Raw genomic sequence first — 27,323 nt, forward strand, 5'->3', positions numbered from 1 at the left:
ACCACTACAGGACATCAGAGCCAGCGGCAGACGGCAGAAGGACTGGCCGAGGAAAGGCTGCTCTCGCCGGGGTTAATGAGCGCTGAACGCCCGCCTGGATCTCACAACTCCAAAAACACAAGATTATTTTTTTTAAATAGGCGCTCTCTTTATAAATAAACCACAGATTTGAGCTTTAAACAACTACATTCCCACCTGAAAAAGTCTTAAAACGACATTTTGTGACACAATAGTACTATCTTTAATTTATGCAGGGTTTCTCATCACGTCACTTTACCACGTGACCACAGCGAGCAGGCTCCTGATTGGTTAACGCGGCGCGAATTGACGCCAAAGTTCAAAATTTTCAACTCGGGCGTCAGACACGAATTCGCTTCAAACGTGTGAATGCACAAAAGCACCATTCGCGTGTAAAGCGCGTATCGCGCAAGACGCTCAATTCGCGTCCAATTCGCGCCATTCGCGCAAACTGGACGCGCGAATGAGGCGGATTCGCGTCCTTCGCGCCGCGAGACCTCCAGACGCGCGTCAACTCGCCTTTCCATTGACTTAACATTGAAATCACTCGCGCCAGACGCTCTATTCGCGTTTGGTGTGAACGCAGCATTAATCTGCATCGCTATTTGTACTCGTTGTGAATACGCAGGACAAGTAATTAGGTGGGGTTTTTTTTTTTTTTTATCACTTTTACTCGGGACATGCTAGCTGGCAACATAGGATTCCATTCATTATGCTAAGCTAAGCTAGCTAAGCTAAAACAATGCATGCACTGAGACAAAAATGCATTTGCCCACATATCTAAATGCAGGAAAGAAGTTGAATAAGCCCAATTTCTAAAAACGTTTTTTGGAGTGTTCATTTAAAGCCCCGGTCACATGAATGGCTCACAGATCGTCTCAGTCGTTTGAATGCAGATCTTGGTCCACACCGCCTCAAAAACAAACCAAAGCCCTGCGACGAGCACTGACCTACTCGCAGCTCCTGTCCGAAGACCGTGCGTTCACCCAGCGCTGAGCAGTTCCAGCGGCCGTAGCGAAACTGGTACTGGCATTCGTTGATGCCCAACTGAGCCCCCTCCCCGATCACGATGATGGCGTCGGGCCGGCTCTGGCAGATGGCGCGCTGGCGAGGGGCGAGGCCGGGGATCTTATTGCAGATGATGTTCGCACCAAGGGCCACCACAGAGGAAAGAGCCCTGTGGGACAGAAGAGACACAACCAGAGAGTAAAGAAAGGGGATGAACACACACCAGCCTTAAAGTCTACATGAAATCACATCATTATTCACAACATCAAAACAACTTTTCCCTCCCTCCCTCTCTTCTCTGATGACGAGGGCGCGGCAACCTGTCACTCAAATGAGATCCACCAATAGCAAATCACAGCCATCCAATCAATTCCTCACGGACAAAATCAACAGGGTTCTTGCAGGTTTCAGAAAGTCACATTTAAGACCTTTTTAAGACATTTTAAGACCATAAAGATTGAAATTTAAGACCTATACGACGCATTACCAAAATTATTTAAATCAAAGAAATAATAAAAAAAGCAATAAAGCAATGACATTAGTAACCCTCCACAGCCAACAACGTGCCAAATGCCCAAAAACTTAGGCCCAAAATGAAAATAGGCTAAAACAAACTTGCCCTCAAATAGAATAGATTACAAAACAGCATATTAATAGCCTAATAGAGATTGAACAGGGGATGCACTAGGGAGATAGGATAAACTAGGGATGCACGATTTGGGGAAGATATCTAATTGCGATTATTCTGGTTAAAATGCAAATGTTTTTTTTTTTTTTTTTTTACAAATGAAAAGTGTATGCATATAACATTTTATATATTAATGTTTATATATTAACAAGACTAATAATAATGATTATATTCAATAAATACAAATATTTAACAAAATTAGAAATACTACTATTACAATAACATTTTAATTATTAAAAAAATAAAAATAGAGTATTTAAGAATAAATATAACAATATAATAATAATACTAATAAAATAACATTTATATTTTACAGAAAACTTATTTTACAAAAAAAAACCTGCTGGGTTACCTGTTAATATGCAGACAGCCTATGACTAAAAACCATTAGAAAGGTCTAAAGGTTTATTGTAAAAAATAAAATAAAAAAATAAAGAAATTCTGTGCTTTTTATCTGTGATATAAATTTCTTAAAGTCTATGTACTTAATATGAAATATGAGCCTCTTATGCATCCACTGTGGGGGAAAAACTGTACATTGGAGAAAAACATATGGGTTGTCATATAAATTTATTTAGAGAGAAGTATTATTTTTCATATTTGTTACCCAAACTTTCATTCATACTGTAAGCCAGAGGGCACCCTCGAGCAGAAACTCCACATTAGCCTCAGAGAAGTAATCCTTAGCCCTAATGTGAAGCTAGCGATGTAGGATAAACAGAAGATAGAAACGCTTTGACTGATGAAACGAAGACAATAAACACGACTGCATCAAGCTATGGTGTATTTGAGTTCTTCAAACCTTCACTATTGTCATAATAATAAGGTATGCAGTGCTGATTGAGTGCAGACTTTATCACTGTTTAGAATAATATAAAACAATGCATGTTTTATATTATAAAACATCTGCCTCATTCTGTCCAGAAAAAAATACAACGTTATTAAATGTAGACGTATTTTGCGGGCAGGTAATTGCATTTATCACGGGATTTGTAGTTTTATCACCGAATACGTGTACCAACACCCCCAGAAAGAACTACAACACACCGAACGAACGCTCTGAGGGCGGCGCAGCAAAGACTCTAGAGCTCCGCTTTCGCGATTCGATACTTTTTTGCTACAGTGTAACGTTAATAACTTTCTGCAGCCAGCATTTCTGGAAATGAACGAGGATAACACTTTTTTTAAGACCTAACTAAATTAAATTTAAGACCTCGGGTGAAAATCTGGCCGTTTTCAAGACATTTTAAGGCCTTAAATTTAAAAAATAAAATTTTAGACTTTTTAAGACCCCGCGGGAACCCTGATCAAGCCCCGCCCTACATTTGTTCTTGTTTGTGATGCGTTTCACTCGGATATACATCAAAAAAGACTAGTGCAACTTCCATTTCAAGCCGATTTTAAAGTGCTTTTTGTACCGTTCTTTATTTTAACAATTACAAAACCTGCATAAAGATTATATTTCTATTAATTTCCTAATTGTTTCATGTGCATTGACTGTTAGTGGACGAACTTTACTGCCTCTCAAATTAATAAGACTTGCACATTTCCATTAACTCAAACACACACCAGCCTTAAAGTCTACATGAAATAACTTTCTTATTTTATTATGGAATATTGCAGTATTATCATTATTCACAACATCAAAACAACTTTTCCCTCCCTCTCTTCTCTGATGATGAGGGCGGGGCAATCTGTCACTCAAATGAGATCCACCAATAGCAAACCACAGCCATCCAATCAATTCCTCACAGACAAAATCAAGCCCCGCCCTACATTTGTTCTTGTTTGTGAAGCAGTTTCACACGGATATACGTCAAAACAGGGAATAAAACACTAGCGAAACTTCCATTTCATGTCGACTTTAAGTCTTTAAAGTGCCTTTTGTACCGTTCTTTCTTTTAACAATAACAAAACCTGCATAAAGATTATATTTCTATTAATTTACTAATTCATGTGCATTGACTGTTAGTGGACGAACTTTACTGCCTCTCAAATTAATAAGACTTGCACATTTTCCCCAAACATGTATTACTCAACAAATGTGATTAATTCACTGTAGTTATACATGTAGCAGTAAAAGCAGGTATTACAGATATGACCACTACAAAGAATAGAATATATTAGAATAGCATTGAATAACGCATAACTGCAGAACAGAAGAGAACAAGAGTTAATCGAATAGATATTTAAAAACTGACTGTAATGAATGAAATCGAACTGAATAGACCAGAACAGCATAACTGAACATGACATAGAACAGAAGCGAGTACAATATAATCGATCAAAATAGAATAGAACTGAACAGAAGTGAAGTGAATAGGCAGACGAAAAACTTCAATATAGAATAGAATCAACAGGACAAGATAGAATGGACCAAGACAGTACAAAATAGGACAAAAAAAATAAATAGAATAGAAAAGAAAAATATAACTGAATATGAATGAATAAAATAGAATTTCATAGAACAGAACAGCATAATTGAACATGACAGAATAGAATATGCAAAAGCATAACTGTAATATAGAACAGAATCTGAATAGAACAGATCAAGACATAACTGTAGAGAACAAATAGAATAAACTGAAAAAACTGAACGTGAATAAATAAAATACAATATAATTCAATAGAACAGAAGAGAAGAGCAATAACTGAACATGACATTTAATAATAGTGAGTAGAATGTAACTGAACAAAACAGAATATAATTTGATATAGAATACAATAGAACAGAATAGAATAGACCAAGACAACTGTATAGCAAAATGTGACAAAAGCAAATAGAATAAGAAATAAATCATAACTCAATTTGAATAAATAAAATAGAATTGAATAGAACAGAACTGCATAATTTAACATAGAAGAATGTAACCGTAATTTTCAATTCAAAACATAATTGAATTGAACAGAAGTTAATATCCAAAAGCGTACATGTGACACAGAATAGAATCAGAATAGAATAAATTAAGACAACTTTAGAGCAGAAAAGGGCAAAACAAATAGAGTACAACTGAACAGTGAACATGAAGGAATAAAATGGAAAATAATTGAATAGACCAGAACACCAATAACTGAACATTTAATAAAAGTGAGTAGAATGTAATTAATCAAAACAGAATTGAATTGAAGAGAAGTGAATAGGCCAACAAAAATGTTTAATATAGAGTAGAATCAACAGGACATAATATAATAGACCAAGACATAACTATACAGCAAAATAGGACAACAACAAATTGAATAGAAAATAAAAACATAATAATAAAATAGAATTGAATAGATCAGAACAGTATGATTGAACATGACAGAATAAAAATGAGCAGAATGTAATTGAACAAAACAGAATAGAATTTAACAGAAGTGAATAGGCAAAAGCATAACTGTAACATAGAATAGAATCAGAATAGTATAAACCAAGACATAGCTACAGTAACTGTAGAGCAGAATAGGATGGAAACCATTAGAGTAGACAAAAAAAACATAGCTCAATGTTGAATGAAAAAAAACAATAGAACTGAATAGACCAGAACAGCATGATTTAACAGGACAAAATGTAATTGAACAAAATAGAATAGAATTGAACAGAAGTTAATATGCAAAGGTATAATTGTAACAGCATAGAATCAGAGTAGAATAGACAAAGACAACTGTAGAGCAGAATAGGACAAAAAACAAATAGATTAGAAAAAACAACTGAACGTGAATTACTAAAATACAATAGAATTGAATAGACCAGAACAGCAATAAATAAACATTATTTTTAAGTGAATAGGATGTAATTGAACAAAACAGAATAGAATTGAACAGAAGTGAATATGCCAACACAAACTTTGATATAGAATAGAATCAACAGGACAGAATAGAATAGACCAATGCATCACCAGAGAGTGGAATAGGACAAAAACAAATAGAATAGAAAATAAATCACAACTAAATGTGAATAAATAAAATAGTATTGAATAGAACAGAACAGCACAGCATAATAATTTAACATAGCAGAATGTAATTGAACAAAACAAAATAGAATTGTAAAACAGAAGTGAATATGCAAAACCATACCTGTAACATAGAATAGAGATAGAACATAGAATAGAATAGACCAAGACAACTCTAGAGCAGAATAGGGCAAAACAAATAGAATTGACCAAAACATAACCGTAGAGTGAAATAGGTCAAAAACAAATAGAATAGAAAAGAAAAACATAACTGAATTTGAATTAATAAAATGGAATTGAATAGACCAGAACAGCACAATTGAACATGACAGAATAAAAAAGTGAGCAGAATTTAATTGAACAAAACATAATATAATTGAACAGAAGTGAATATGCAAAAGCATAACTGCAATATAGAATAGAATCAGAATATAACAGACCAAGACAACTCTAGAGAAAAATAGGAACAAGCAGAATAGAAAAAAACAACTGAAAGTGAGTGAATAAAATACAATAGAATTTAATAAAATTGACCAGAACAACATAAATGAACATGACATAAGTGAGCAGAATGTAAGAATAGAACAGAAGTGAACTGTAATTTAGAATAGAATCGTAATAGAGTAATCCAAGACGTAAATCTAAAGCATAATAGGACAAAAACAAATAGAATAGAGAAGAAAAACATAACTGTACATTAATTAATAAAAAATCAAATCAAATAGAATTAAATAGACCAGAACATGACATGAATCATGATCAAATTGAACACCGTTCACTGTTATATATATATATTCACAGAAGTGAATATGCAAAAGCACAACTGTAGCAAAGAATAGAATCAGAATAGAATAGACCAAGACATACAGTAACTGTAAAGCAGAATATGATCAAAACAATTAGAGTAGACAAAGAAAAACACAGCTGAATGTGAATTAATAAAATACTTTAGAATTGAATAGACCAGAGCAGCATAAATGAACATGACAGAATAAAAGAGAGCAGAATGTAAGAATAGAACTGAACAGAAGTGAACTGTAATTTAGAATAGAATCGGAATAGAGTAATCCAAGACGTAAATGTAGAGCAGAATAGGACAAATAGAATAGAAAAAAACATAACTGAACATGAATTAATAAAATCTAATAGAATTAAATAGACCAGAACATGACATGAATCATAATAGAATAAAACTCAACAGAGCATGACTGTTAACATAGAGTAGAATCAGAATAGAACAGACCAAGACAACTGTAGAGCAGAATAGGACAAAAAAATAGAATAGAAAATAAATCAAAACTCAATGTGAATAAATGAAATAGAATTAAATAGAAAAGCGCAATTTAACGTAGCAGACTGTAATTGAACGAAACAGAATACAATTTAACAGAAGTGACTATGCAAAAGCATAATTGTTAACATAGAATAGAATCAGAATAGAATAGACCAAGACATAAATGTAGAGCAGAATAGGAAGGACAAAAACAAATAGAACAGAAAAGAAAAGAAAAACATAAATGAACATGAATTAATAAAATCTAATAGAATTAAATAGACCAGAACATGACATGAATCATGATAGAATAAAACTGATCAGAATAGAATTGAACAGAAGTGACTGCAAAAGCATAACTGTACAAAAGCATAACATAGAATAGAATCAGAATAGAATAGACCAAGACAACTGTAGAGCAGAACTGCAGAACAGCATAAATGAACATAATAGAATAAAAGTGAGCAGAATGTACGAATAGAACTGAACAGAAATTAACTGTAATTTAGATTAGAATTGGAATAGAGTAATCCAATAAAATAGAATAGAATTAAATAGAACCGAACATGACATGAATCATGATAGAATAAAGCTGAATAGAATTGAACACCGCCACTGTTATATATATTCACAGAAGTGAATGTGCACAAGCATAACTGTAACATAGAATAGAATCAGAATAGAACAGACCAAGACATACAGTAACTGTAGAGCAGAATACGATGAAAACAATTAGAGCAGACAAAGAAAAACACAGCTGAATGTGAATGAATAAAATACAATAGAATTGAATAGACCAAAACAGCATAAATGAACATGACAGAATAAAGGAGAGCAGATTGTAAGAATAGAACTGAACAGAAGTAATTTAAAATAGAATTGGAATAGAGTAATCCAAGACGTTAATGTAGAGCAGAATAGGAGAAATAGGAATAGAAAAGAAAAGCACAATGAACATGAATTAATAAAATCTAATAGAATTAAATAGACCAGAACATGACATGAATCATAATAGAATAAAGCCAAACAGAATAGAATTGAACAGAAGTGACTATGTAAAAGCATGACTTTTAACATAGAGTAGAATCAGAATAGAACAGAATAGGACAAAAACAAATAGAATAGAAAATAAATCAAAACTCAATGTGAATAAATAAAATTTAATGAAATTGAACAGCGTAATTTAACATAGCAGAATGTAATTGAACAAAACAGAATAGAATTGAACAAGACAACTGTAGCGCAGAATAGGACAAAAACAAATAGAATAGAAAATAAATAAAAACGTCACTGTTATATATATTCAAAGAAGTGAATGTGCAAAAGCATAACTGTAACATAGAATAGAATCAGAATAGAACAGACCAAGACATACAGTAACTGTAGAGCAGAATACGATGAAAACAATTAGAGTAGACAAAGAAAAACACAGCTGAATGTGAATGAATAAACTGTGCGTGAATAAAATCGAATAGAATTAAATAGACAGAACATGACAGAATAGAATTGAACACCGTCACTGAACATGATAGAGTAGAATAAAACATAAAATGGAACACCACCACTGAGCAGAAAACATAATAGAATAGAAAAGAGCAGAACTGGAATACTGTACACATAACAGAACAGAGTAGAACAATGTGTTACTGGTTATGAAGATCAGATTTTTCATGCCCTCTTTTTTGATTCAAGTCATATTTTCATGCAACTGTGACCACACAAAGTGGGTCATGTTCCAAACGCACACATCTCTGTCATCGCGGGGCTTTCGGTGTTGATACAGCCCTCGACAGCGCTCTTAGAAATGCACGCGGAGTATTCTCTCCGCTGTGTTTGCATGAACCCGCGCGGCTAAACTCTGTTTACGAGCACTGAACCCATTCAGATATGTGCCTTTCAAACATGTCAGAGACGAGGACTGTAAAAAACTGGGCAAGACGCATGCCAACTTTGTGCAATGACGTCACCGGCCGCCGAGGACTCCACCGCAAGCGAGGCGAGTTGCAACAGGCAATGCGTGTGTCAGCAAAAAAAACAAACAAAAAAAAAAAAAAGGGCACGCAGGAGCGGACGCTGCCGGGAGAATAGCTGCGACTTATGGATCCCACGTCAAAATAGATCAAACAGCGCTGAACAAAGAGCAGGAATGTTCATTGGAAATCGGATACGGCTGGTTTGATTCTTTTCTGGTTGTGTTTCCATGTCCACAAAGGCTTAAGAATTACTCTTAAACACAAAAGCACATGTGTGATGAAGTCGAGGGACCCCTCCTGCTCTGTGTTTAAGAAACATCTCCTGTTTCTGCATATAATAGAGCGGGTAAAAGTGTGTGTTTATTTAAACCCTTCTGCGAACACAAACTAACACTCGACCACACGTTAATATAGCGGCGCGACGCAGCCTTCAAAACCCGTGTGTTTGGGCATTAAGTGCTCCGCTATGAGGACTGGGTTTTGCTGCCAAATCCAATCCAAAGATCTGTTCCAAACCTAGTGAGCTGCCAACCTAGAGAGCATCATAGACACTAACGTACCTGGCTGGATTCTAAAGGATGCATCCCATTTATCTTTGGTTATCCCCTGCAAAATGCTTTTAAATGGCAAAAGTGAGAAACTTATTGATTTTAAATATAGTTAGGGGTCATTTTTCATTCAGCTAGGATGCATTCAATTGAAAAAGACATTTTAAATGTTACAAAAAAAGATTCTGTTGCCATTCATTTATCACAATGTGAAGATAATAACCATTGTCAACAATCAGAAATGAGCAGCAAATCCTCTTATTAGAATATTTAAAATGCCTTTTTCCCAATTAGCACTAATGCCAAGCGCGAGTCACTCAAACACTGTAGCAACTGCATAACAACACCCTAGCAACCACATAAGCTGCAAAAAACTCAAAACACCATAGCAACAGCATAACAACAACCTGGCATGCACATAACGAGCTACAAAACACCTTGAATGCATAACAACACCCTGGCAACCACATAACAAGCTACAAAACACCTCAACTGTATAACAACACCCAGGCAACCACATAAGCTAAAAAACACCTTAACTGCATAACAACACTCTGGCAACCACATAACGAGGTAAAAAAAAAAACATAAAAACTGCATAACACCCTGGCAACCACATAACGGGCTACAAAACACCTTAACTGTATAACAACACCCTGGCAACCACATAACGGGCTACAAAACACCTTAACTGTATAACAACACCATGGCAACCACATAAGCTAAAAAACACCTTAACTGCATAACAACACCCTGCCATCCACATAACGGGCTACAAAACACATTAACTGCATAACAACACCCTGGCAACCACATAAGCTACAAAACACCTTAACTGCATAACAACACCCTGGCAACCATATAAGCTACAAAACACCTTAACTGCATAACAACACCCTGGCAACCACATAACAGCTACAAAACACCTTGACTGCATAACAACACACTGGCAACCACATAACGAGCTACAAAACACTTTAACTGCATAACAACACCCTGGCAACCACATAAGCTACAAAACACCATAAAAACTGCCTAACAACACCCTGGCAACCACATAACAAGCTACAAAACATCTTAACTGCATAACAACACCCTGGAAACCACATAAGCTGCAAAAAACTCAAAACACCATAGCAACAGCTTAACAACACCCTGGCAACCACATAAGCTTCAAAAGACCTTAACTGCATAACAACACCCTGGAAACCACATAAGCTACAATCATCTTAACTGCATAACAACACCCTGGCAACCACATAACAAGTTACAAAAAACTCAAAACACCATAGCAACAGCATAACAACACCCTGGCATCCACATAACGGGCTACAAAACACCTTAACTGCATAAAAACACCCTGGCAACCACATAAGCTGCAAAAAACTCAAAACACCATAGCAACAGCATAACAACACCTTGGCATTGACATAACAAGCTACAAAACACCTTAACTGTATAACAACACCCTGGCAACCACATTACGGGCTACAAACCACCTTAACTGCATAACAACACCCTGGCAACCACATAACAAGCTACAAACATCTTAACTGCATAACAACACCCTGGCAACCACATAACAAGCTACAAACATCTTAACTGCATAACAACACCCTGGCAACCACATAACAAGCTGCAAAAAACTCAAAACACCATAGCAACAGCAGAACAACACCTTGGCATCCACAAAACAAACTACAAAACACCTTAACTGCATAACAACACCCTGGCAACCACATAAGTTACAAAACACCATAAAAACTGTATAACAACACCCTGGCAACCACATAAGCTACAAAACAACTTAACTGTATAACAACACCCTGGAAAACCACATAACAAGCTACAAACATCTTAACTGCATAACAACACCCTTGCACTCACATAACAAGCTACATAACACCTTAACTGCATAACAACACCCTGGCATCCACATAACAAGCTACATAACACCTTAACTGCATAACAACACCCTGGCAACCACATAACAAGCTACAAACATCTTAACTGCATAACAACACCCTGGAAACCACATAACAAGCTACAAAACACCTTAACTGCATAACAACACCCTGGCATCCACATAACAAGCTACAAACATCTTAACTGCATAACAACACCCTGGAAACCACATAACAAGCTACATAACACCTTAACTGCATAACAACACCCTGGCAACCACATAACAAGCTACAAACATCTTAACTGCATAACAACACCCTGGCAACCACATAACAAGCTACAAACATCTTAACTGCATAACAACACCCTGGCAACCACATAACAAGCTACAAACATCTTAACTGCATAACAACACCCTGGCAACCACATAACAAGCTACAAAACACCTTAACTGCATAACAACACCCTGGCAACCACATAACAAGCTACAAACTTCTTAACTGCATAACAACACCCTGGCAACCACATAACAAGCTGCAAAAAACTCAAAACACCATAGCAACAGCATAACAACACCTTGGCATCCACAAAACAAACTACAAAACACCTTAACTGCATAACAACACCCTGGCAACCACATAAGTTACAAAACACCATACAAACTGCATAACAACACCCTGGCAACCACATAACAAGCTACAAAACACCTTAACTGTATAACAACACCCTGGAAAACCACATAAACTACAAAACACCTTAACTGCATTACAACACCCTAGCAACCACCTAACAAGCTACAAAACACTTTAACTGCATAACAACACCCTGGCAACCACATAAGCTACAAAACACCGTAACTGCATAACAACACCCTGGCAACCACATAACGAGCTACAAAACACCTTTACTGCATAGCAACACCGTGGCGACCACATAACGAGCTACAAAACACCTTAACTGCATAACAACACCCTGGCAACCACATAATGAGGAAAAAAAACACCATAAAAACTGCATAACAACAGCCTGGCAGCCACATAACAAGCTACAAAACACTCAAAACACTGTAGCAACAGCATAACAACACCATGGCAACCACATAAGCTACAAAATCATCAAAACACTGTAGCAACGTCAAAACACCTTTAAACTGCATAATAACACCCTGACAGCCACATAACGAGTTAAAACACGTAGCAACTGCATAACAACACCCTGGCAACCACATAACAACTGCATAACACCCTGGCAACCACATAGCGAGCTACAAAATGCAAAAAACAATGTAGCAACTGCATAACAACACCCTGGAAACCACATAACAAGCTAAAAAACACCATAGCAACTACATAACAGCCTGGCAACCACATAACGAGCTACAAAACACCTTAGCAACTGCATAACACCCTGGCAACCACATAACGAGCTACAAAACACCTTAGCAACTGCATAACACCCTGGCAATCACATAACAAGCTAATAAACACCATAGCAACTACATAACACCCTGGCAACCACAAAACGAGCTACAAAACACCTTAGCAACTACATAACAGCCTGGCAACCACATAACGAGCTACAAAACACCTTAGCAACTGCATAACACCCTGGCAACCACATAACAAGCTAGAAAAACACCATAGCAACTGCATAGCACCCTGGCAAACCAAATAACAAGCTAATAAACACCATAGCAACTACATAACACCCTGGCAACCACATAACAAGCTACAAAACACCTTAGCAACTACATAACACCCTGGCAACCACAAAACGAGCTACAAAACACCTTAGCAACTGCATAACACCCTGGCAACCACATAACAAGCTAGAAAAACACCATAGCAACTGCATAGCACCCTGGCAAACCAAATAACAAGCTAATAAACACCATAGCAACTACATAACACCCTGGCAACCACATAACAAGCTACAAAACACCTTAGCAACTGCATAACACCCTGGCAACCACATAACAAGCTAGAAAAACACCATAGCAACTGCATAGCACCCTGGCAAACCAAATAACAAGCTAATAAACACCATAGCAACTACATAACACCCTGGCAACCACATAACGAGCTACAAAACACCTTAGCAACTGCATAACACCCTGGCAACCACATAACGAGCTACAAAACACCATAGCAACTGCATAACACCCTGGCAACCACATAACAAGCTTCAAAACACCATAGCAACTGCATAACACTCTGGCAACCACATAACGAGCTAAAAAACACAGTAGCAACCGCATAACAACACCCTGGCAACCACATAACGAGCTACAATGTGCAAAACACAAAAGCCAATGTTTTTTTGCCATGACAATGGATGATGAGACTACAGGATTTGCAAAACGAATGATATGATATAGTCATCACATAGTTTCATCTGCAAATGTTTTTTCCCATAGCACCATAAATCAGATTGTGGGCCGCAGAACATGCTGCTCTAGAAACAAATGAAATGCTCCACCCTTTTTTTTCGTTTTTTTTTTTTTTTTTGGCTTTCATTTAAAACCTCTTATTATGGCTGTCCTGCTCATCCACAGTCATAAAGTACCAACTGACGTTGTTTCTGGTTAAACAAGTGATGTCTTTGGTTAAACAAGTTGAATATAGACGTTTCCTTCACAGCAGGTTTATTGTGATGTAAAGTGCAAAAGCAATGACCTGAAGTCACACACTGCGGTTTAATATCTCAAATTAATATTGTGCATTTTTGCTCGCGTCTGAGAGTCAGAGATCACACTCTTCTCTTTCACACATTCACTTTCTCCTTAACTTTATAGCTCTGAAATGAGGGATAGTTTAAGAATGAAATATTAAGATGCACATCAACCTCAACCTTGCATGTCTTCTCAACTAGTCCTCGTGTTTTTCTGACCACACAGGTAATGCATTCTGCTTTAACTCCTACAAAACACGCATGGTATTTTCCCATCTGAAAATAGCTGTGTTTTTACCAAGCGACCCTACACTTAAATAGCCCCAAATGTAAGTTTAATTGTGGTCCATATAAAATATGACAAAATAAATCAGTTCTGTCTCACCAGGAAGATTTCAAACATGAGTAGGATTTCCTGGTAAATGAGGAATAAATAATCCCCAGGATGAGTAAATGCACTCTACTTTTAAACACAAGAAAATAAATGTTCCCTGTGCGCTTGGCTCCAGCTATCACCCAGTCCATTCTACTTAAAACAAATCCTGCTAAAACAAACTCTAAACTACCAACATGGATGAACTGGCACCAGAAAACTCTCAAACCTCAGACTGCATCTCCAAGCATTCAGAAAAATGGAAATGTGACTTTTATGGGCTTAGTTGTACGTCTAAAACGGCCGTTTATTAAAACTACGTCTCTTTCGGAATAGCAAAGCATCTTTCAAGCTAATAATGGGACAGAGGGAATTGATATTTTTCACAAAAGGAGTTGTTTTTTTATTATCTGAGATAAAATGTTATGATGACGGGTGGTGTTTTAAGGGGGTTCAATTACGGGTTTTGTTTGAAAATAAACTGTAATATCTTTCATTTTACAGAACAAATGTTCCATGTCTGAATTTTTTTTTGGGGGGGGGGGGGGGGGGTCTTGTTATCTACACATTAAATCAAGATGCTTTTACTTGAGAAGCAAAATTACTTAAGATATTTTGTATATTTTTGCTGAGTACAAGTAAAAAAAAGCTGCCAATGCACTGTAAATAAAAAAGATATGATCAATAAGTCATGTTTTTACATTTCTTTAACTCCTAAAAATAAGCACTTTTCAACAACAAGATTCATTTTTTCAAAGATTGAAATGACTCAAACACCCATTATAACTGAATTCAACATGAAAACGTTTATTTTTCTGACTCTAATGGCAGGCATTTTTCTCGTTTTCAGCAAAAACCTTTCATTTCAATATATTTTTTTCAGAAAACAAGTCTGATTTGAGTATGTTTAGCTGTTTGTACTGGAAAACAAGACAAAATCCTGAGTTTTATGTCACATTTAAGTACTTTTTCAGCTTTTCCCACACCAAATGTTCCTCACAACCTCTTAAAAAAGCGTTCAGATGAAGTCGATTCCCTCTGTGAGAGATTCCCTAATGCTTCCCGAAAAGCTCAAACATGCCCATGACTATTAGCGAGAGCCACGTACTTCCTTTTTAACCTCCCTTTAAAAGCCATTAATTCCACCAAATGTATCACATTTGCAATGTGCCGAATAAAGACGGTTTCAAATGTAAATAGTGTCGTGCAAACCAATGCGCTATACATAGACTTACCCGCTTAAATGGCAATAAAAACCCACATCTATTTTAAAAATTGAGTTTGGGGTCTCCAGCCGCTAAATTAAGACCTGGGTCTGGAGGTCATTTAACAAAGAGACACAACAAGGCTTGATGATTAGGAAAATAACTGTACAGACCAAATGCATCGCTGTCAGTCAAACCTGCTGCTCAGAAGAGATGAGCCGAGAAGTGACACTACTTGCCCCGGAGACTGGGGCAAGTTGTCACACATGGAAAGCGTCATAAGGGCGTTATATCTCGGTAACTATAAAGCTTTGCGTTTAAAACTTGTTTTTGACTTTTGTGAATTCTATCTTCCAAAGTAAAATTCCAGCACAATAAACCCACAAAGACAAATATATATATAAAAATTGGGGCAAGTTGTCACATGCATTTTATTCATTTTGTTGATTAAAGGTCCCATGGCATGGCATTTTTCTATTATTTTATAGTGTTTCCTGAGGTGTACTTATATTATTAGTATGATTTTTACATCATAAAATGTCATAATTTAGAAATAAAAGGCATTTTTTCTATACTGCTGTTTGCCCTGTGGCTGAATGCCCTGCTTCAAGAGGCGTGTCTGCTGTGAGACTTCAGGAAAAACGCCCACTGTTGTGATTGGCTGACATCTTTGCATTTTAAATGAGCGGAGGGGGCGTGGTTTAACGAGGCACGAGCAGGCACGAGTCTGCCAGAGAGACGGATGGACCTGTGTTCACTTCTCATCAGTTCTCTCAGCATGTCTCAGTTCAGGGTGAACTGTTGTAGTTACTAGCATATACTTCAGGTTATTAGTTTATTTCTAGTCGGAGGGACTGTCACTCATGTCAGAAAGTTAGTAACTTTAGTAAATTATGGATCAGCGCTGACTCGAGACGCGAACCGTTCAGAACGATTCAGTCCGATTTGGTGAACTGGTTCGGTTCACTAAAAAGAACCGATTCAAAAGAATGATTCGTTCGCCAACCGGACATCACGGAGACGAAGCGATTGCTAACAAAGTTATTTATAGTAACTACTGAGTTATGAGAGCGCTGTCAGTCAGCGCGAGTTTATTGTGTTTGTATCTGAGAGTTCTGAATAAACACGAGTCCCAGTCACACCGAGTCCTCTTCATCATTATTCTACCAACTTTGTAACACATGCAATGTATCATTACAGCGAGATGAACGAGTTAGTAAGTGTTGAATATAGCATTATTTCTAGATATGTTCCAATCATATGAATAGCGTCATTGACGCGCATTGAGTAACTTACACAGCGCAAACAAAGACACAACAGCTGTAATCGAATGTAATCCAGTTTATTGTGGGGAAAGCTGGCTAGCCTAGCCCAGATACCCTCACGCTTACCCTCCTTCTGCTTAATCTCACGCCGCGTTTGGTGCCTCCGCTGTGGGCCAGATGCAGTACTGGGGGTCCGGGATGTTGGAGGCCGAGCTTCGGCGTGTGTGAAGTTTATCTCTAAAGATGTGACTGCTGATGTTAAACAGAAAAGACTGTATGCACATTTAAGAACAGATAGACGCGACGAGGACGTACAAAAACACTGACTCTCAAGATAGAAAACACGAAAACACCGTTCTGTCGGGAGAGAGAGAAGCCACTGCGTGTCCACAAATAATAAATAATTAGCTACAGATCAGAAGGAACTGAAGAAAGACTTCTGTTTTCATTTGTACATCCAAACACTGAGAAACTGCCAGTGTTCACTCGTTCACAAGTAACGTTAATGATCTCTCGAGTGTTTGCATGGGCGTGCCAGATTCTCTGGGCGGGGGAAAGGGAGGAAACCGTGCCTGCTTGGACGTCAAACCAGGAGCCTTCAGGATTGGCTAGTCGGGCCTGTCATTTTCTCAAAGGCAGAGAGAGACAGCCAGAACTCGGTTTTACCCCGATCAACATTTCTATCCACTTGGGGACAATATTCAGGCTAGGGGAACTCATATTAATGTTGAAATACCTCATAAAATGAAAATTTCATGCCATGGGACCTTTAATAATAGCGGTGTTGTGTTACGTTAACCTTTCATGATTTTTCATCCTCATTTACAGTTCACATTATGGTGGAAAGTCTTTAAATAGCCCCCCGTAATACCCCGTAAAGTGGGACAACTTGCCCCAGAAATAACAGCTGTAATGTTCATGTTTGTAGTCAAGAGTTTGAGATTTGTGACTACACAGAAATACACATGAACGGTGTGACAACTAGCCCCCATACACTGTAAAAAAAAAAAAAAATTAAAAAGTGAGTTACCTGGGTGCCTTAATTTTGAGTTCATTGAAATGAAAAATTTGAGTTAATACAATGAACATTTGAGAATCGACATCACCCTTTATTCAAATATTATTGTTGAATTTAGTATTTTTTCATGTCATTAAATTGTTTAGAGCATAAGAAACAAATTGACTTTGTTTGTTTTTGTTGAAAAATGATGTTATGATTTGTCCTCTGTATTTGACACCATTTAAAAAAATAAAATGACATGAAATTGCATGTATAGGCAAAAACAATGGGATTTATTTTTATTTTTAATGAATTTTTAGGTTTCAGGATTTTTTTATAAAGATGATTCTGAACTATGAACGATATAACGACATGCGTTGATATACCATTTTACTTTATGCAGTGTGTGGGTAAAATGGACATACTTGTATTTTCCCATTCAAAGCAATGCATCTACACAGCATCTAATTTGCATATCAATGTGTTCTTGGTGCAACATATAAGATGGGAGTAATAATTGGCAACATTTTCATAATAATATCCAGTATTTCATAGGAATATTAATATGTAATTTCTTTCCCTATTCACTTGTTGTGTCTCCGGATAAACATGATTGAAGTCATTTAAAATATTTAAAAAGTAAGTAACCTGGGTGCCTTTAAAATTTTGAGTTCATTGAAATTAAAATCGACATCACCCTTTATTCAAATATTATTACAAGATTTTGTCAGCATATTGCGTAATTGTGTTTTATTTGTAATAGTGCAGTAAAACATGCCAAATTGTGCTATTTTCATGATTTATCACAACAATACAATAATATTTTGAGTTTCTATTTATTAAACCGATGTCCTTCATTGTATTAACTCAAATTTTTATTCCAATGAACTCAAAATGTTAAGGCAACCTTTTTTTTAAGTTAAACCAACAATATTTTTTTACAGTGTACTTCATTAGTATTATTGCAGTCAATTGCATTCGCATGCAAAAGGTGTAACATGGCAGGTGAAGGTTAAACTGATAAACCGTCTATCTGTGAAACCAAAGCAGCTCACACACACACACACACACACACACACACACACACACACACACACACACACACACACACACACACACACACTTTATATATGAATCTTACTGAACTTCTCTGCCACTCAGTGGCCAAATGAAATTCTCTCCCATTCAACTTCAACACTGAACAACACTTACATTTCCCCAGCAGAACCAGATTTGCATTTTAATATCCTTGTGTTCACTGTAACAGATAAAAAGCAGATATTCCTATCGATCCTGACTCTAAAAATAACTTCCAGTGTGGCAACCTAACTTCAATAAAACCTGTAAGCTTAGATGAAGCACATTTCCAGTTCACCTGACAAAACAAACATAATTTCCATTATAGCTTCATGAACGTATTCACTATTATCACTATTAAACCCAGAACGCACGAGCACAAAGTAAGCGTCTCAACACCATCAACATCACACCATTCATTAAGCTGATCTAAATATTAACCACCATATTTACTCAATCCATCACGTGTTCATTCAAGAAAACCCCCTTCAGATGCAGACATCTCCCTATAGATCAATACTAAACGTTAATGTTTTATTAATCCATCCTCGCGCACAATCACTCAAAGGTTTGGACACGTCTACTCGTTCTCGTGTAATAGGAGCATGATTTAAAAAGAACTCTGGGAATGGTAAATATTACACAAATGACCCCTCCAGGATTCAATGCAATAAGACTTTTTCTCCTTTTTATGTCTTCATTTGATCACAACTGAATTTTCCATGAAGTTCCAAATTCCAAATGGAATCTTGTATCTCAGGCACTATAAAGTTCCTTTGGGATTGTGTGTGAGGGATGAGACACTAAACACTTGTTAGACGGTTTTCTACATTTCAAAACATGCATTAAATGTTAGTTGAGCTCAATGTGTGTGTGCCTGGACCGATTTAAAGCATCTCTGCCATCGACGGTCAAGTGTGTCCAAACTTTAGTCTGGCTTTACATGAAGAGATTTGGAGGTTTGTAAACTCACAGGTAGCTCCCGCTGGTGAGGATGAGGAAGATCTGCGGATAGTAGACAGACAGCAGCACACTGCGCGACGAGAAGAGGATCATGGTGACATATGGAGCGAGCGGACGCTTTTCCGACGGGCTGAGAGAAAGAAACGCGTTTAGTTCCAGTTGCGCGTCCGTGGTGTTCGGTAACGGAGCTTCCTTTACGCGGCGCGTAACTCCCAGACGCGTGTGTGTGCGAAGGAGACGCGCTGTGTCATCGCGCAGTTCGTTCAGTCGGAGCGGGCTGATGGTTTTTGGGGGGATTCGGGGATGGAAACAGAAGTGGCTCTCTCCTCTCCGGAGACTCCGGGCTGCCATTGGGCAGAGGACGGCACCATCACACCACCATCCGCCCACTTTTGGATAAAGGGGCCACTAGGGGCCACACTGACATCGCGTCCGTGCCCGCGGGAGAGAGAGGTAACCGAGGCTCCCTAATGCAAGAATAGCTTCACTTCAAAGGTTTGAGTATGAGCACAGAAGTTGTGTCATTCGTGTAGTTATTCCACCGACACCCTTCTAGCAGCGTGCGAATTCTTCCTGGACTATGTTGTGATTTTTGGCGCGAAATCGTCGTTTTAGCGCGCCTCATACTATCCAAACAGTCTTTCTAAGTTGATATAGGATATGTAGACTTATATATTAATGTGATAAACAATACGGATTCTGTCCATTGCTGTTGCTTGTCTATTTAGCGACGTGACTTGTGTTTGTGTGCATTTATTTAATACGTGAAAATAGCTACACTCCCTCACAATATTGTTGTGTGTGTGTGTGTTTACGCAACCATCTTAAAACTGCCTATACTTGTATGCAAATAAATATGTAGCCTAGGTTATTTTCACGTGGCTAGATGGCAGAAATTTTGTTAGCTGCAGAAGTCACCATAGCAACAGTAGAACATCGAGAGTTTTCTTTTAGAATCTTCGAATTGACAGAACCATAGCAACAGCAGAACCTGCAGAGTTTTCTTTTAGAATCTTCTAATTAAGAGAACCATAGCAACAGTAGAACCTCCAGAGTTTTCTTTTAGAATCTTCTAATTAAGAGAACCATAGCAACAGTAGAACCTCCAGAGGTTTCTTTTAGAATCTTCGAATTAAGAGAACCATAGCAACAGTAGAACCTCCAGAGTTTTCTTTTAGAATCTTCGAATTAAGAGAACCATAGCAACAGTAGAACCTCCAGAGTTTTCTTTTAGAATCTTCGAATTAAGGGAACCATAGCAACAGTAGAACCTAGAGTGTTTTCTTTTAAAATCTTCGAATTGACAGAGCCATAGCAACAGCAGAACCTTGAGTGTTTTCTTTTAGAATATTCGAATTAAGAGAACCATAGCAACAGTAGAACCTCAAGTGTTTTCTGTTAGAATCTTCGAATTGGCAGAGCCATAGAAACAGCAACAGCAGAACCTCGAGTGTTTTCTGTTAGAATTTTCTAATTAAGAGAACCATAGCAACAGCAGAACCTCAACTGTTTTCTGTTAGAATCTTCGAATTGACAGAGCCATAGCAACAGTAGAACCTCGAGTGTTTACTGTTAGAATCTTCGAATTGACAGAACCATAGCAACAGTAGAACCTCGAGTGTTTACTGTTAGAATCTTCGAATTGACAGAACCATAGCAACAGCAGAACCTCGAGTGTTTTCTGTTAGAATCTTCGAATTGACAGAACCATAGCAACAGCAGAACCTTGAGTGTTTTCTGTTAGAATCTTCGAATTGACAGAGCCATAGCAACAGCAGAACCTCGAGTGTTTTCTGTTAGAATCTTCGAATTGACAGAGCCATAGCAACAGTAGAACCTCGAGTGTTTTCTGTTAGAATCTTCGAATTGACAGAGCCATAGCAACAGCAGAACCTCGAGTGTTTTCTGTTAGAATCTTCGAATTGACAGAACCATAGCAACAGCAGAACCTTGAGTGTTTTCTGTTAGAATCTTCGAATTGACAGAGCCATAGCAACAGCAGAACCTCGAGTGTTTACTGTTAGAATCTTCGAATTGACCGAGCCATAGTAACAGTAGAACCTCGAGTGTTTACTGTTAGAATCTTCGAATTGACAGAACCATAGCAACAGCAGAACCTCGAGTGTTTTCTGTTAGAATCTTCGAATTGACAGAGCCATAGCAACAGCAGAACCTCGAGTGTTTTCTATTAGAATCTTCGAATTGACAGAGCCATAGCAACAGCAGAACCTCGAGTGTTTTCTGTTAGAATCTTCGAATTGACAGAGCCATAGCAACAGCAGAACCTCGAGTGTTTTCTGTTAGAATCTTCGAATTGACAGAGCCATAGCAACAGTAGAACCTCGAGTGTTTTCTGTTAGAATCTTCGAATTGACAGAGCCATAGCAACAGCAGAACCTCGAGTGTTTTCTGTTAGAATCTTCGAATTGACAGAACCATAGCAACAGCAGAACCTTGAGTGTTTTCTGTTAGAATCTTCGAATTGACAGAGCCATAGCAACAGCAGAACCTCGAGTGTTTACTGTTAGAATCTTCGAATTGACCGAGCCATAGTAACAGTAGAACCTCGAGTGTTTACTGTTAGAATCTTCGAATTGACAGAACCATAGCAACAGCAGAACCTCGAGTGTTTTCTGTTAGAATCTTCGAATTGACAGAACCATAGCAACAGCAGAACCTTGAGTGTTTTCTGTTAGAATCTTCAAATTGACAGAACCATAGCAACAGTAGAACCTTGAGTGTTTTCTGTTAGAATCTTCAAATTGACAGAGCCATAGCAACAGTAGAACCATAGCAACAGTAGAACCATAGCAACCGTAGAACCTCGAGTGTTTTCTGTTAGAATCTTCGAAGTGACAGAGCCATAACAACAGCAGAACCTCGAATGTTTTCTGTTAGAATCTTCGAATTGACAGAACCATAGCAACAGTAGAACCTGGAGAGTTCTGTCAATGCGAAGATTCTAAAACAAAACTCTCATGGTTCTACTGTTGCTATGGTTCTACTGTTGCTATGGTTCTGTCAATTCGAAGATTCAAACAGAAAACTCTCTACTGTTGCTATGGTTCTACTGTTGCTAAGGTTCTGTCAATTTGAAGATTCTAACAGAAAACTCTCGAGGTTCTACTGTTGCTATGGTTCTGTCAATTCGAAGATTCAAACAGAAAACTCTCAGGGTTCTACTGTTGCTATGGTTCTGTCAATTCGAAGATTCTAACAGAAAACTCTTGGGGTTCTGCTGTTGCTATGGTTCTGTCAATTTTAAGATTCTAACAGAAAACTCTTGCGGTTCTACTGTTGCTATGGTTCTGTCAATTAGAAGATTCTAACAGAAAACTCTTGGGGTTCTGCTGTTGCTATGGTTCTGTCAATTCGAAGATTCTAACAGAAAACTCTTGAGGTTCTACTGTTGCTATGGTTCTGCCAAATTGAAGATTCTAACAGAAAACTTTCTAGGTTCTACTGTTGCTATGGTGACATCAATTCGAAGATTCAAACAGAAAACTCTCGGGGTTCTGCTGTTGCTATGGTTCTGTCAATTTGAAGATTCTAACAGAAAACTCTTTGGGTTCTACTGTTGCTATGGTTCTGTCAATTCAAAGATTCAAACAGAAAACTCTCGAGGTTTGACTGTTGCTATGGCGACGTCCGTGGCGAACGCAACTTCGGTCAGCGATTGATTTTCACTTTGTTCACTTTTCCATGAACCAGATTCCACTTTTCACAATCATGGCTTGTAACAACAGCAGAACCATTTTTTGTTAGTAATTGAACCTTTAATGCTGCCTTCACGTGCAATCGGAAATGTCCTACTCCCTACTCCTCGAGCTCATCGCTTTAAAATGTTGACTTGTTCACGTCTCATTTTTTTAAACTAGGAAACTACCATTTACGATAACCCCGACAGCACGTGAGGAACCTTTTTCGAGGATGAGTACACTCTAAAAAAAAAGGTTCTATATTGCACCAAAAATGGTTCTTGCCTCGTAATCATAGGGGGACCTTTTTTAGTGCTATTAGCACCAATTTTGCTGCTTCAGTGGTTCTTCAGCGGTTCTTCAGTGGTTCTTCAGCCGTTCTTCAATGGTTCTTCAGCGGTTCTTCTCTGGTTCTTTGACTAAAGTGCTCTATAGCACCTCTGAAGAACCGCTGAAAAACCACTGAAGCACCAAAATTGGTGCTATATAGCACTAAAAAAGGTTCCCCTATGATTACGAGCCAAGAACCATTTTTGGTGCCATATAGACCCTTTTTTTTTTTACAATTGTACAAGTTAGCATACGCCAGTCCAAAGATAAGCCGTAAATCTGTGCGAGTGAAATGCAATGCTTGTACCTGCATGTGCTGTATATGTCATGTCAGAGAAAGAGGGTGAAGGGGGTATAGTGACAGATATCAAGCCTGGGGGGGCAAAACAGGTTTGACCTGACAAGACCCCACATTATCAGAAGATCTCAAAGCATGCTCTCAGTCATATGAGGTCTTGGGAGCAATCTTCCGTCTTCTGAGGACTGCATGATTAATCTCAGAGCTTCGACATAATGACAAATGTGCCTGCGAGAGGCCAGAAACGAGGAGAAAGAAGAGGTTTTCAGTCTTACCGTAAGCCGCGTATAATCACCTGTTTTGGGTAAATAACAGCGGCATGAATGGATTTCCACTTCAAAAGATGGTCTGCGCACGCAGATCTAGATCTTAATATAGAATTTCTCAAATGCACAGCACGAAACAAAACAAACAAACGGGAGAGAGCAAAGAGTTAAATCTAAAAGTGAATCATGAATAGACTAGATGACAGGCGACCCTCTGTTGGAATACGAATAAATCCCTAAAGAATTCAGGTGAGGTCTTGCAAAACTGGAGGGTGAAGGAATGTGGAAATACAACTCGGCATGCTGTTATTACTGAGGGTATAGAGAGGTGAACGCAAACCACAGACGAATCTTCCTTTAAACTAGTTAAACATGGCTGGAAAGATCAAATTCACCCTATTCGCTTTCAACCCCGAGAGCTGCAGCAGGTGTACAGATCACTTTTAGGATCAATTGCATGCATTTATATAATGCACATGCAAACTTCGGTAACACTTTATTTTGATGGTCCCTTTTGAACATTGTGTTGACTACAAGTAACTTTGCAACTACATGTCAACTAGCTCTCATTAGAGTATTAGTAGACTGTCTACTTAATATCTGCCAACTCTTTATTGTGACGGTCCTCCAACAGACATTCTACTGACTATAAGTAACTTTGCAACTACATGTCAACTTATTCTAACCCTAACCCAGTCTACTAATACTCTACTAAACCGCTAATGAGAGTTAGTAGACATGTTGATGCAACATTACTTATAGTCAACAGAATATGTTTAAGGGACCATCAAAATAAAGTGAAAGATTAGAAGTGCGGGACGCAAACAAAGCAATGCTCCTTGATTTTATTCAGCAAATGTGTTAGCTTTAGGGTTGGGGTTTTGGAGCGATATAGACACACATATGCATTAAAGTTTGCGTTCTCCCGTTAGAAAACATTGTGCTATAATTCACCGAAAACTACTGTGTGATCTCATATTTGCACTGTTAACCATGCATTACAGGACTAGGGGTTGAAAAAGCTGTTTTGATGATATGCATCAACTCCCCCCTATAACTCCCCAATGTTTGCATTGCATTTAAAGCGCTTGTGCATGGTTCCTCCACTTACCCGAGCCTGGAATAAATGAGGCCGAAACACAGGAGCACGTTAAAGATCCACAAGCGCCGGGGTCTGACCATGGTGAGGGTGAGGGAGTCCACCTCACATCGGCCACTCCGTCCCACCTGCGCAGGTAAACACGCTGTTTCCGTCTCTCCGACGGGTCTTTCCGATTCCCTGGGAAGTTGGAAATCTGAGAGCCATAGTCGGGGTTCGGATCAAGGATGCTTTGCCGTCTGGTTCCCGGGTTTGAAAGCGAGATTGAGGGGTTTTGCGAACGCTGTGTTTTCAAGGAGGAGCGAGTCGAATGTTTTCAGGTGAACCTGCCGTGAGCGAGTTCCTCCTCTCTCTCTCTCTCTCTCTCTCTCTCTCTCTCTCTCTCTGGGTTGGAATGCCGACGGTTTTATGTTCCAGGCTCATCGACTGCTGCTGGTTTGTTAAATTCTTTCCATTTCTCCGCAGGTGAAAGTCTAGGGCAGGTAACACAAGCTTTTCTCCACGCCCCTCACAGATGAGAGCATTTTACAGGCATGAAGCACGTGCTTCGGCTGCACGGACCGCAAATGAAAGGCATCGAGGCTCAGCCCTCTCTTTTCATAATGAAATTGCACAATCAAGTGATCATTCCGTGCATGCATACGTTACATGGTTGATATTTGAGGCGGGAGCAAGATTTTCTGACTTGATTCGGCCCCTTTTACACATTCAAAGATTATGTCATGCCAAGCAACAGATTTTTAGGATGCTAGAAACATCATATTAAGCAATGCACTGCAAAAAATGCTTTTCTTACTTAGTATTTTTGTCTTGTTTTCAGTGCAAATATCTAAAAAATCTTACATTAAGAAGCATTTACTAGACAAGCAAAAGTTTTTGTCTTATTTTGGGGGAAAATACCTCAAAATTTAAGGGAGTTTTTGCTTAAAATAAACAAAATAATCTGCCAATGGGGTAAACAAAATAATCTTAATTCAAACGGAAAACAAGATTATTTTGCTTACCCCATTGGCAGATTATTTTGCTTATTTTAAGCAAAAACTCACTTAATTTTGTAGTTATTTTCCCCCAAAACAAGACAAAAACTTTTGCAAAATAAGCAAAATAATCTGCCAATGGGGTAAACTAAATAATCTTGTTTTCCGTTTGAATTAAGATCATTTTGTTTACATCATTGTCAGATTATTTTGCTTATTTTGAGCAAAAACTCCCTTAATTTTGAGTTATTTTCCCCCAAGACAAGACAAAAACTTTTGCTTGTCTAGTAAATGCTTCTTAATGTAAGATTTTTTAGATATTAGGACTGAAAACAAGACAAAAATACTAAGTAAGAAAAGCATTTTTTGCAGTTATGGATGCGTCCCCATGAGATGTTTAACATCGGAATCGTTTCAGGTCTTCTGCATCTCAGATGTTTCTCCATCAACAACGGAGTTGATTGTTTTTATGTCCTCTAAGCAACTCAAAAAGCACTCAATCTGGCTGATAAGAGGTTAAAAAGATGCATGCAAAACTCAAGCACTGACAGATTTAATATATCAGCAAATATTTAAAAAAAAGCCCATTTCAAATAGTGAACAACTACACACGAGCTGAAGGTTGTTATCTCTGTTGAAGTCGACTGGCGTTTCTGTGCAGGTTCAGCCACAGACCAGAGCTCTGAGAAAGCAACACTCCCTCTTGTGGTAAAGAGCGCACATCTCACTGCAACCGCCCAGGATTACACATGATTTC

The 27,323-nt window shown here is 38.0% G+C and overlaps 1 protein-coding gene across 1 annotated transcript in view; it reads right to left on the reverse strand.

Annotated features, from left to right (window-relative positions):
* Positions 1–26,211, reverse strand: part of wnt7bb (wingless-type MMTV integration site family, member 7Bb) — a 65,877-nt gene extending 39,666 nt beyond the window's left edge. The window contains exons 1-2 of the mRNA XM_079809099.1: positions 25,602–26,211; positions 969–1,195 (exon numbers count right to left, since the gene is read on the reverse strand). Coding sequence (XP_079665225.1) covers positions 969–1,195; positions 25,602–25,672 — 298 coding nt within the window. The 5' untranslated portion in view covers positions 25,673–26,211. The remainder of the gene's footprint in view (positions 1–968; positions 1,196–25,601) is intronic.
* Between the last annotated feature and the right edge of the window lie 1,112 nt (positions 26,212–27,323).

This window comes from Gobio gobio (assembly GCF_949357685.1).
Source record: "Gobio gobio genome assembly, chromosome: 25".
Lineage (NCBI taxonomy): Eukaryota > Metazoa > Chordata > Actinopteri > Cypriniformes > Gobionidae > Gobio > Gobio gobio.